General features: G+C 43.2%; 1 protein-coding gene across 2 annotated transcripts in view; it reads left to right on the top strand.

The window, feature by feature from the left end:
- The window catches only part of ILRUN (inflammation and lipid regulator with UBA-like and NBR1-like domains), a 113138-nt gene that overhangs the window by 74048 nt on the left and 25303 nt on the right, over positions 1–13787 (top strand). For both annotated transcript variants that reach the window (XM_075853553.1, XM_075853554.1), the window contains exon 3: positions 10848–11045. In XM_075853553.1, coding sequence (XP_075709668.1) covers positions 10848–11045 — 198 coding nt within the window. The remainder of the gene's footprint in view (positions 1–10847; positions 11046–13787) is intronic.

The raw sequence follows: 13787 nt of genomic DNA, 5'->3' as shown, positions 1-13787 counted from the left end.
GCGCTCCAACCTGGATGCCGCCGCCCCTCCCACATCCCTGCTCTCTGCATATGAGCACCTGTCGGCGCCATCTTGCAGCCCCAGCTCACCGTCCTCTGCCGCCTTGGATTTCCTGGACCGGGTCATCACAGCCTCCGATGGATCCAGAATCGTGCCTGCAGAATCACCTCCTTCTCCCCTCTCACCACAGGTATGTCGTCGTTAGTATAGTGGAGTCTCAGGATGATTTCCAGGGTATCGGCAGCGGGAGCTCCGGTTCCTGCGTCCTCTCACATATGCTGCTAAGCCACGCCCGTCGGAGAGCGGGTTTTAGGGGTTAACAGCAATGTATGTTTGTTTTTTATTTGTCGAAAATTCCATTAAAGCTTATCTGATTAAAAAAAAAAGTGATTAAAATTCACACACCAAAAAAGGTACTGTCACGATCTAGGGGTATGTTGACCCACTAGGCCGCTCCACCGTAGCAGAGAGGCAGCTGACCAACTCAGTCTATGCACAAAGTCTATGGTAGGAGTGTAGCACAAGGGTACCTGGGATAGTCCGGATGGCGGCAAGGGCTCTGGCACAGATGGGGCTGGAGGTGGTGGGTTGCGCCAGATGAGGCGGATGATATCCGGGATGAGAGGTGACCGCTGATGTGGAGTATTCCAGCAGGCAAGGCACGGCTCATGTACAATACAGGCTCGGAAGCAAGGCACAGCACGGGATACAGGAAATAGGAGGCAGGACACAGGAACACTGCGAGCAGGAAAACACTAAGAGACCATTTGCAAGACCGAAATGGGAAAACTACAACAACGCTCAGGCAGGGAGTAGAAGGGCAGAGCCCTTCTTATAGTCCAGGATGGACAGGGGTTAATTAGGGAACTTTTAACATTTGCGCGCGCTGGCCCTTTTAAGGCCGGGGCCGAGCGAGCATACTTTAACAGGAAGAGCAGGGCCGGCCGCCGCGAGTGTTGGCGTCTCCTAGGAGTGAAACGCCAGCAGGATTTCAACGGACTGTGGTTGTGGGTGTCGCCAGGTAAGGAGCGGCGGTGGTCCGCAACCACGGCGGTGACAGGTACCAATAAAAACTACAGATTGTCCTGCAAAAATAAGGCCTCTCGCAGCTCCATCTGCAAAAAAATTAAGTTATGGATCTCAGAATATGTCTACACAAAATGTGCAGAGTATCTACCAAAAGGGGGATAAGATTGGGCACCAATTATCAGTGCGACACTGACCACACATCTATGGATTATTATTTATTTACCCCATTATTATACCACCTTATGTCCTGGTATACTTTGACCAGCTTACGTATCCTTCCACATTAAAAACTGAAATATCAATAAAACCCCTAACAGAACTACTACCGAGCAATATCTGCGCTCTAAAAACTAAATGGTTCTAAATCCCTTCTGAACCCTACAGTGTGCACAAACATCAGTTTACATCCACATATATGTCACTGCCATACCTTAGAGAACCTGATTTACAGTTTTTAGGAATTTGTCTTCATTGGCATAAATATTGTGCACAAAAATGTCATATCCGCTGAAAAATGTAAATTTTCACTTTGCACTATCTGCTGTGCTTTAATGCCTGGTAAAAAAAACAAACGTGGGAAAACAATGCTCACTACCCTCCAGAGCCCTGCAATTGTCAGACAATGCTGCATAAATCGCCAAAATTACCTCAAATGCGTGTGGTGCTTTTTCACTCCTGAACCCTGTCGTATGTCCAGGCAAAAGATTAGGGTCACATGTAGGGTGTATCTAAAGGCAGGAAACACTGTATAATAATTAGAGAGTTGTCATTTTATAGTGGCACAAGCTCGGCACCACATATTGGCACTGAAATGGCATATCTGTGGAAAAATTTAAATTTTCGCTTTCCCCTGTGCATTCATTTCTAATTTAAAAAAAATTCCTGTGGTGTCCAAGTGCTCACTACACTGCTTGTAAAAATCCCTTGAGGGCTGTAGTTTCCACAATGGGGTCACTTTTGGGGGTTTGTTTTACTATTTGACCTCGGAGCAATGCAATTGTGAGCCAATGCTCAGGGGCTCTGCAAATGCGATATGGCACCAAAATCCGTATCCAGCAATATCTATATGCCAAATATTGCTCCTGCCATTCTGATCCCTGCTGTGTGTCCAAACAGCAGTTAATTACCACATGTGGGGTATTGCCGTACTCGGGAGAGATTGCTTTACAGATGTTGGGGTTATTTTTCTCCTTTATACCTTGTGAAAATGCAAAAATTCTACATCTTCGTTTCCCTAATGGAGTAATATTTGGGGGTTCCACTTTTTTGGGCTTTTCAAATGGGACATTGCACCCAAAAGCCATTCCAGCAAAATTTGGCCTCCAAAAGCCAAATTGTGCTCCCTTCCTTCTTTACCCCGCCGTATGTCCAAATAGTCGTTTACGACCATATATGCTGCATTACCAAATGTTGATTTTCACGGCCTAATTCCAATAAATTTTTATTAATTTAAATGAATTCCGCAAAAAAACAGTGGGGTCTAAATGGTCACTATACCCCTGGATAAGTTTCTTGATGGTTGTAGTTACCTAAATGGCGTCACTTTTCAGCGTTTCAGGGGCTTTGCAAATGCGACATAGCACCCAAAAACCATTCTGCCAAAATTTGAGCTCCAAAAGCCCAATGGCACGCCTACCCTTCTGAGCTCTGCCCTGCCGGGTGTCCAAAGAGCTGTTTATTACCACATATGGGGTATTTCTGTACTCGGGAGAAATTTCTACACAAATGTTGGGGTGCAAAATTCTTCTATATTTCTTATAAAAATGCAAAAAGCCGAGCTAAAACTTAATTTTATGAGAAACAAAATCTAAATTTTTTTAACGGTCTATTTCCAATACATTTAGCAAAAAACCTGTGGGGTCAATCTGCTCACTATATGCCTAGATAAATTCCTTGGGGGTGTAATTTTCAAAATGGTGTCTTTTTGGGGGTGTTTCCTATGTTTTGTACAGCAGCACACTAGGGCCACATGTGGGATATTTCTAAAAACTGCAGCACCTGGGCAATAAATATTGAGTTGTGTTTGTCTAGAAAAATCTGTGTTACAGAAAAAAATGGATTCAAATTGAATTTCTGCAAAAATACAAAGAAATGTGTACATTTTTACCTCCACTTTGCTTTAAATCCTGTGAAATGCCTAAAGGGTTAAAGGGCATTCATTTAGAGATGATAGATAGATAGATAGATAGATAGATAGATAGATAGATATGTGTCCGTGTGATTAGTGTAAACTCTTAATTCCTTTTTATTAAAAAATTTCCGTGGACCTGATGGGTTCAGTGTCAGCGGGTCCTGCATTTCTCTGACACACAGGATCCACCTGCAATCAATCACATCTATGTGATAGATAATAGGGGGATCTTGCATGTTTGACACACGCATGACCCTCTGTCACTGAACCCGCCCCGTCAGCGGCACTGACTGATTCAGTATTAAGCTCCCAGCCCCCCCCCCCCCCCCCCCCGTATATATACAGCGGATGTCTGAAAGGGGGTTAAGAATGCAGCATTAAAAATGCTGATATTTTCTTATGTCCAGGCCAAAAGACACCGGTCACAAAGTAAATAGAGTATGCTTTTTCTATGTGGTTTGTTTTTTTTTGTGTTGAAAGAAATTTACAATGAGACAAGAAGCTAGTACAGTAATATCATGGGTACAAAAAGTCTACTCAAGCTGTCCCCTCAAGCCGTGTCAATATGCTCAAAAACATAGGTTAACAGAAAAGGGTATAGCAGACAAACACCAGTGACTTCTGTAGTAGAACTAAGGTACAATAGCAATGTACATGCTACATGCTGTAATTGGACCTAGTATCCAAAAGGACAATATAGGAGAGACCGTAAACCATAGGGGAAAGAAGGGGAATTAGAGGCGAGTAATACAAATCCTTAAGGTCCTTTTACACGGCCGTGTAAACTAGCGCCGATCATTGATCGGCACTCGTTCTTTTTACAAGGAGCTGTGTATGTGGACAAGCCCTCGTTACTCCGATCGTTTCTATTATGTCTATTCTAATATGATACGTTTGCTCATTCATCGGCTGATCGTTGCCCTGTTTACAGGGCAATTATCGGAACAAGCGTTTTGGAACAAGCGTTTTGGAACAAGCGATTACCGTATATATCGGCGTACAAGACGACTTTTTACACCCTTAAGAAAATGTCAAAAGTGTGGGGTCGTCTTATATGCCGGATATTGTCTACATTAGGGATGCACGTTGCAGCCGCACAGCTCAGTATAGTAACACATGAATGTATGGGAGCGCGGCTGCGGCTGTGTAATTCAGCCACAGCCCCGCTCCTGAGTCATGATAAGTTCGCGGGGTCAGGATGATGCAATGCGGCCAGCGCTGCACTAATGAGCGGCGGCACTGGAGACAGAACATGGCGGGCGCGCTACAAAACACCCCCATGTTCTGTCTTCAGTGCCTGAACTGCCGCTCATTAGTGCAGCGCCGGCCGCATCACCTCATGCTGACCGCGCGCGCACTTCCTGTCAGGAGCGGGGCAATGGCTGTATTACACAGCCGCAGCCCCACTCTATAACGGCGGAGATCAGAGAAACCGCTCATCTCCGCCGTTATTCCCCTGAATGCTGCGATCACAGCTGACTGCAGCATTCAGGGGAAAGTGAGAAGGGGGGATGCCCCTGGATCGCGTCACAGGGAATTCCTGTGACGCGATCGAGGGCCATACCATATATGGGCAGACAGCCCAGGGTCTATTGACGGACCCCAGGGCTGTCTTACCATATTTCATGTTGTTAGGACATACCCAAGTATGTCCTAACAACTGCCTGTGTATTATCCGTCCACAGGTTAATGTACTGGCACATATCTGATATATGTCAGTACATTAAAGTTTAAAAATAAAGTAAAAACAAAGTATTGTTAATTTTTACAAAAAATACACCTTTACCTTTTTTACAATAAACATTAAAATAAGTCTCAATACATAAAATACACACATTCAGTAATGGCGCGGACAACAATGTTTTTGCATCATTTATGATGTGTACGCTGTAAAAAAATAAACACGGCTTTCATTCACTTATTAATGTGAGGCGCGAGGTGCGATGAATTTACCCTCCATGTTCCTCACATTAATAGTAATTAACCCCATCATGTACCTCGCACATTAACCCAATATGACTGAGAAACATGATGGGATTAATTACTATAAATGTGAGGCGCGTTCAAAATTCATCACACGTCGCGCCTCACATCAGAAAACGGAAGATTTTTTTTTTTATTACTGTTGGCAAAAGTATCGAAATTGGTATCGAAATCGCAATACTAAACGAAGTATCGGTATCGAAGTCCAAATTCTGGTATCGTGACATCCCTAGTCTACATATTGTCTACACACAGGTTGTGTGTTACCTTGTGAGCCTGCAGTCCGGTACACAGGCTCCCGGGATGCACGGAATCCGCCACGGATCTGAGGGAAGCCGGTATTAGCCGCCAGGGAACATCTCTGTAAGATCCTCTGGCCCGCCCTTTCCTCTCATTCCCTGCCTCTCAGATCTCGCGCGATGAAGCAGCCTATCTGCGCATGCGCGAGTTCAAAGAGACAGAGAGTCCTGGGTCCTGCCGCCGATGGCCATAGTGAAGCGCTCCTGCACGAAATGGTGAGTATATCTTAAATTCTATATTTTAAGGGTAAAAGTTGGGGGTCGTCTTATACGCCCAGTCGTCTTATACGCCGACATATACGGTAAATTGGCCGGTGTAAAAGGGCCCTTTGGGTCTATTGCTACTGCATATTGACATAATCATCCCATGGACTCATGTTCGATAAAAGCGATCTAACAAGTTGTTACTGAGGCTGTAAGGTATTCCATACGGCGAACTTCTTTTAATACAAGTGTGGAGTTCACCTATAGAAGGAGCTGTAGTACACATCCAGTGGGAGGAAAGGAAACATTTTGCCGTGCAATATGTGTAGGAGCAGTCTGGCTGGAATCCCCCGAGTCTAGATGGGGAGGGGGGACTGTTAAAGGGAATGTGTCGCAAATGAAACTTTTTTTTTTAAGTGTCGTTACTTATTTCTATTATATTTTTTACGGTTTTTGCTGTATTTATTTTTTTTTCCGTATGGTGGAAAGTATTAAAAATTAAATAATAATTTGACATGTTTTACAATGTTGGCCACCAGGGGGAGCATTTCCCAGAATTACAGCAAGGTGAATAAGGCAAAGCAACCTGACTCACAGCTGCTGTAAATGTGGGAGGGAACTTCACCCCCCCCCCTTTCACAAGCCAGGTAAAGGTGTCTTCAAATTGCTAAGCAGTGTCCAGCAGCCATATTGGGTGTGATTCTGCAGCTGGAAGAAGTTATAGGACACACCAAAAGGCTAAGTGTATGTTCACACGCTTACTAAACAAAGGGAAAACAGCTCCTGATTTTCAGCCATTTTTTAATCAAACTCGCGTTTTTTAACGGCCGTTTTTGGAGCTGTTTTTCTATAAAGTCAATGAAAAACGGCTCCAAAAACGTCCCAAGAAGTGATGTGCACTTCATTTTGGTCGGGCGTCTTTTTACGTGCCGTGTTTGGAAAACTACTACGTAAAAAACGCCCTGTCGGAACAAAACACCGTATTTCCCATTGAAACCAATGGGCAGATGCTTGTAGGCGTTCTGCTTCCGATTTTTCAGCTGGAAACATTGTGTGTGAACATACCCTTAGGGTATGTGCACACGCTAACTGCATTTACGTCTGAAATGACGGAGCTGTTTTCAGGAGAAAACAGCTCCGTCATTTCAGACGTAATTGCTAGTACTTGCGTTTAGCGAGGCGTCAATTACAGCCGTAATTTGGAGCTGTTCTTCATTGAATTCAATGAAAAACGGCTCAAATTACGTCCCAAGAAGTGTCCTGCACTTCTTTGCCGAGGCTGTTATTTTACGCGCCGTCTTTTGACAGAGACGCGTAAAATTACAGGTCGTCGGCACAGTACGTTGGCACAGCACGTCGGCAAACCCATTCAAATGAATGGGCAGATGTTTGCTGATGTATTGGAGCCGTCTTTTCAGGCGTAAAACGCCTCGTTTACGCCTGAAAATAGGTCGTGTGAACCCAGCCTTAGAATGATGAAAGTGAAGTGAATGACTTTTCAGTTGACCGGTTCACACGTCGTGTATTTGCCATTTTTGTTTTTGCACATTTTATGTGCAAAAAAACACATAAAAGACGCTTGATTACACTTGATTTTGCGTGTTTGGGGGATTTGTGTGTGTGTGTGTGTGTGTGTGGGGGGGGGTGCTCGCCGCTGATTCTTCAAAGCAGCTGATAAGCGGCTATGAAGTATCAGCGGCGCCCGTGCACACTCCGGAGGCTCTGCCACACACACACTGGAAAAGTCTTAAAGGGGTCGTCCAGGAAAACATGGCGCCGCACCTGTCCTCAGGTCGTGTGTGGTATTACAGCTCTGTCCTATTCACTTCAATGGAGGTGAACTGCAATACCAGACACAACCTGAGGACAGGTGCGGCGCTGCGTCTCCAATCCGGACACCCCTTCTGTCCGGAGATGACCCGACGGGGGAGATGGGTGTCAGAGCCACCCACTGCCATCACCGCAGGCAGAACCACAACTACGGCATGAGGGCAGGGCTTGTCCTGAGTGCACTGTCTCTTGTTATGGACAGATTTATAGTCACATGAACCCCCGTCTGATGAACCGGTAACCTAGGTCCGATCACATGACAGAGGGGGATCACCAAAAACCCTGTGCACCCTCAGCCCGTCCATCCAGCCCTTTCCTGGTTATATCTGCATCTGGGAAAGCTGGGTGACCACCATTACCCCTCATACTGGAGTGTTTAGGGATGTGACTAATGAACCTCTCACACTCCAGTGGGAGGGGTAATGGTAGTCACCCAGCTTTCCCAGACCGCTGAACGGTAAATCTCTCTAGTTGTGCTGAGACTGTTTGTGAATGTGACTAATGAACCTCTCAGTCTCAGCACAACTAGAGAGATTTATCGTTCAGGGGTCTGGGAAAGCTGGGTGACCACCAATACTCCTACTGGAGTGTGTTTGGGGATGTGACTAATGAACCTCTCATACTCCAGTAGGAGGGGTAATGGTGGTCACCCAGCTTTCCCAGACCCCGGAACGGTAAATCTCTCTAGTTGTGCTGAGACTGTTTGGAATGTGACTAATGAACCTCTCAGTCTCAGCACAACTAGAGATTTATCATTCAGGGGTCTGGGAAAGCTGGGTGACCACCATTACCCCTCCTACTGGAGTATGAGAGGTTCATTAGTCACATCCCCAAACACACTCCACTAGGAGGGGTTAATGGTGGTCACCCAACTTTCCCAGACCCCTGAACGGTAAATCTCTCTAGTTGTGCTGAGACTGTTTGTGAATGTGACTAATGAACCTCTCAGTCTCAGCACAACTAGAGAGATTTATCGTTCAGGGGTCTGGGAAAGCTGTGTGACCACCAATACTCCTACTGGAGTGTGTTTGGGGATGTGACTAATGAATCTCACACTCCAGTAGGAGGGGTAATGGTGGTCACCCAGCTTTCCCAGACCCCTGAACGATACATCTCTCTAATTGTGCTGAGACTGAGAGGTTCATTAGTCACATCCCCAAACAGTCTCCGCACAACTAGAGATTTATCGTTCAGGGCTTTCCCAGTACAGTTGCATCATGTGTCCTTCATACAAGGGGGGGGGGCCCGTCGGGGGTCACGAGAGCGGGGGTCTGTGAGATAGAGAGTGGGACATGCAGAGACACACATCTTACCTGCAGTGCAGCTGGTCTTCATGATAGCGCCTGCTCTCTCCCTGCAAACAGCTGCTCTGCTCTGTGTGACTCTGACCTGCGTCTGCGCAGTACAGAGCCATAGAGCAAAGTCAATGGAACGGCTCCCGTTCATTGACTCCTATGCACTGTAGCTGCCGTATTCCATGTCTGTATGTGTCGTTAATCGACACATACAGAGATGAAAAACAAAATGGCAGCCCCCATAGAGAAGTAAAAGTTAGAAAAAAGAAAAAAGTAAAACACAAACACACACATAAATAAAAGATTTTATAATAAAACACTAAATGCAAATTGATATCAAATTATTTTTTTTCGTGACACTCGTCCTTTAAGCAGATAGGTAAGTATCCAACTTCTTTCCAACTCAAAGATTTATGGCATATCCACAGGATATGCTATAAATGTCTGATAGATGCGGGTCTCAGCCCTGGGATCCTTACCTAAATTGCCTTACCCGTTTCGCCTGGTGAAGTGCCCGCTGGCAGCTGATTCCAAGAGTGGATTAAGTGGAGAGGGGGCCCCGCAAGCGATACGGGCGTTTGGTGAGCCCCGTTCTCTATATAGGCACGGGTACCAGATCTATCATATATTTATGCCAAATCCTATGGTTACGGCATAAATGTCTGAATTGGGAATAATCCTTTAAGGACTTAAAATGTTAGGGTCTTTACCCTAGCCCAGAAAAAAAGCTATAATTGTGCAATCCCAGAATATATGAGGGAGGGTTCCCACCTCACCACGACATCTCCAACACTCGTCAGAAACTTCAGGTAAGAGTCCATGCAGAAGAGTTGGCGTGTGGTACCAATACATGAGAATCTTATACTGACATACAGAGAGAGGATTTAGCTGCACGAGGCCACGTAATTTGCCATAGTGAGGGAGGAAGTTCCCTACCTAAAGAAGCCTTAAACTTGGACATGTAAGGAGGTTCACAGGAGTATCTACTGTAGGTGAAGATAAAATTCCATACATTTCTGTATTGAGACCTAGGTTGGAGGGTTAATTGCCTTGTCCGTTTCTTCAGTGGAATACAAAGAAATTGAATTCTGAGTGAGCATTCCAAGAGAACCCAAAATATCCATTATGTGGAACATAAGAATCACAATGTCAGTATCTAGATACGTTGTGCAACTTTCTAATATACTTTGGGGGATGATTATTAAAATTGGTGGAGCAGTTGGCCATTTCTTATTGGATTCCAGATCTAATGTTTTAGTGGCCTTTTTAAAAATCTAAGACGCAATCTGATTGGTAGCTATGGGCAACTCCTTTACTTTTTTTTTCCTTTTGCACCATTTTTGATAAATCTCCCTTTTTTGTGTTTTACATTCCTCTACTTACTGTCAGTGAATGAAAACTTTTACAATACTGAACATGTCTTGCTTTCAACTTCAGTTTGGTGTTACAATCTGACATTAGCAATGTTATATGGGCTGTCCATCTGACCAGAACAATTATCATATTAATTGTCATCTTCAATTATAGTTTTGGACAATTACTACTTTTTAGACGGGTCCCTGATCATAAAGTATCCCCCTGCTGGCAACCTGGCAGTAAGTGCTGCCAAGACTGCCATTTAATTGTTTGTGTAATGCAGGACAGGTCCTCCAAAGTGAGAGACACGATTTGTAACTGCTCTCTCTATTGGCCAAGAAATGAGAATCCTGAAGAGAGAGCCCACTTAAATGAAAATGGGTTTTCTAAATTAGGGGATTCCTTTAAAGCTATACTAAGATAAATTTGGGGCTGGTCATAGCAGTTAATCGAATATATATATTTTTTAAGAGCTTGTTTGAAATTGAAATTATCTGAATGTTTTCGATAGCAACAAAAAGGTGTCCACTGTGTGGCAGTAATGTGTTTGTTATAGTACCTATAGAAGTTGTAAACCACCCACCCAACCCTCTACTCATACGTATTTATTTATTTTCTATGTGTTGTCTAACATAAAAGTTTTTTGCGGTTATTAGTAGTATTTTTAATCTTATTGACGAATATGTTTCTTTTTTTTTTTTTTAATTTCTTCTTTTCTAGGATCTGAAGCTTGGCCACCTGGTGTGTGCTTGCGTTACATAGGAGGTGATCAGTTTGGACATGTGAATATGGTATTAGTACGCTCTCTAGATACCCAAGAGATGACCGATGTCAGTGTGCCAATGTGCAGTCCCAATCAGCCTGGCATGTACCAGGGACAGTGGAGAATGTGTACTGCTACTGGCTTATATTTTGGAGGTGAGAATATTCGTTGCAGATGGTTTTTTGCTCAATCATGGGAAGATTTCTTCATCCGTGTGTCCGTCATCCGTTTATTCAGGTCTATTTATATTGCCAGCAACTGATTACAAACTATTGTAAAACAAGCTGATAAAATGACTAAGTGACATTTACCATCTCTGAGAAGCTAATTCAAAGGTGACAACCAATAATGCGGCACTTCCAGTTTTCACTTTTCTTATCGCTTGTTAAAATGACAGCTGAAAATATATAGAATTTGCCAATATCTCTGTAAGGGCATGTTCACATAGCTTATTTTCCAGCATATTTTGGAGCGTAAACCGCTTCCCATTGATTCGTTCATAGTAGTAGTTCAGATAAGGCGTATTTTTACGCTGCTGAATTAAAAAAGCAGCTTGTAAAATACGCCTTGTAAAAAGTGTCACTTACTGAAGCGTTTCACAAGCTGATTTTACCCATTGACACTTCAAAAAATGCTTTCAAAAATACACTTCAAATAAGCTTGCGGAAAACAAATTCACTTCATCTCCGAAAAGCATGGATACAGGGACTGTTTTCTCTTGATATCAGCTACGTATTTTTAAGCCCAAACAAATTCTGTGTGACCAACAAAAAGCCTGTACTTAACAAACTTTGGCTATTGCAAACTTTTGTTTTACTTTATATACCGGCAAGTTTTTGGTGGAAATCCTCTTTCAAAGCTATGTACACCTTTGACGCCAAACATCTATATTTTTTTTTCGAATAAATCAATGTTTTAATTGATTTAAAGCAACTTTTAATTTGTCTTTACTTCACCCCTTAACGACATGTTACGTATTTCTAATTATTGACTTCGTTCTACATCACTTAACTGTACGTGACATGGAGCGGGCTCAGAAGCTGAGCCCCTGATATCACCAATAGCTGTCAGCTGCATATTACAGCTGACTCCCTGCTGTAAGGCCAGGACCGGATCTGACCGATTAACCCCTTATATGCAGCGATCAAAAATGATAACTGCATCTAGGTGATTCCTAGCTGATTGGCACCCCCGCAGCGCAATCGCGGGAGTGCCGATGGTTGCTATGGCAACTGGAGGCCTAACAATGGCCTCCTGGTCTGCCAAGTACGGTAGCCGGGCGGGACTTAAAAGGCTTGCTGTCAGGGCCAAGGAGGGGGCTCAGAAGCTGAGTCTGCGCCATCAGTCGCGGGTGTCAGCTGTATGTCATCTGTCCAGGCAAATGATCAATAGCTTGAGAGGTGTAGTTTCCAAAATAGGGTCACTTCTCAGAGTTTTCCACTGTACTTTGGTACCTCAGGGAGCTCTGCAAATGCGACATGGCACCCGAACACCAATCCAGCAAAATCTGCGCTCTAAAAGCCAATTGGCGCTCCTTCCAATTTGAGCTCTGCCATGTACCCAAACAGTTTACGGTCACATATGGGATATTGCCATACTCGGGAGAAATTGGGTAACAAATTGTGTGTGGTGGTTTTTTCTCCTATTACCCCTTGTGAAAACAAAAAATTGGGAGCTAAAACTACATACTTTTGTGAAAAATTTTCTTTTAATATTACTTCCTAATTCTAATAAAATCTATGAAACCTGTGGGATCAAAATGCTCACTACACCTCTAAATGAATGCCCTGAGGGGTGTGGTTTCCAAAATTTAGTCACTTTCAAGGGGTTTTCCCTGTACTGGTACCTCAGGGGCTCTTCAATTGTGAAATGGTGCCTAAAAATTAATCAAGCAAAATCTGCATGCCAAAGAGTGCTCATGCCATTCTGAGCCTTACAGTCTGTCCAAACAGCCGTTTATGACCACATATGTTGTATTTCCGTACTCAGGAGAAATTGCTTTTCAAATATTAGGGTGCTTTTTCTCCTTTATGCCTTGTAAAAATTTATAATTTCTAAGTTTTATTGGAAAAAATGTGGATTTTCATTTTCACTATCTAATTCCACTAAATTCAGCAAAAAAAACTGTGGGGTCAAAATGCCCACTATACCCCTTGATAAATTCCTTGAGGGGTGTAGTTTGCTAAATGGTGTCTTTTTAGGGGTGTTTCCACTGTTTTGGCCCCACAAGACCTCTTCAAACCTGACATGGTGCCTAAACTATAGTCTAATAAAAAGGAGGCACCAAAATCCACTAGGAGCTCCTTTGCTTCTGAGGCCGGTGTTTCAGTCCATTAGCACACTAAGGCCAAATGTGGGTTATTTCTAAAAACTCCAGAATCTGGGCAATAAATATTGAGTTGTGTTTCTCTAGTAAAACCTTCTGTGTTACAGAAAAAAAAAAAAGAATAAAAATACATTTCTGCTAAAAAAAAATATTTACATTTGTAAATTTCACCCCTGCATTGCTTTAATTCTTGTGAAATGCCTAAAGGGTTAATAAACTTACTAAATACTGTTTGGAATACTTTGAAGGGTGCAGTTTTTAAAATGGGGTGATTTATAGGAGTTTGTATGGTATGGGCCCCTCGAAACCACTTCAGAACTGAACTGGTCGCTGAAAAAATTGTCTTTTGAAATTTTCTTGAAAATGTGAGAAATTGCAGCTAAAGTTCTAAGCTTTGTAACGTCCTAGAAAAATAAAAGGATGTTCAAAAAATGATGCCAATCTAAAATAGACGTATGGAAAATGTTAATTAGCAACTATTTAGTGTGGTATTACTATATGTCCTATAAGCAGATACATGTAAATTTAGAAAAATGCTAATTTTTTTAATTTTAGTTTTTTTTCGCAATCA

Source organism: Rhinoderma darwinii, chromosome 2 (genome assembly GCF_050947455.1).
Source record: "Rhinoderma darwinii isolate aRhiDar2 chromosome 2, aRhiDar2.hap1, whole genome shotgun sequence".
In the NCBI taxonomy this organism is placed as follows: domain Eukaryota; kingdom Metazoa; phylum Chordata; class Amphibia; order Anura; family Rhinodermatidae; genus Rhinoderma; species Rhinoderma darwinii.
Note: the sequence above shows the minus strand (reverse complement) of the source record. Positions and strands in the feature narration are given on the sequence as shown.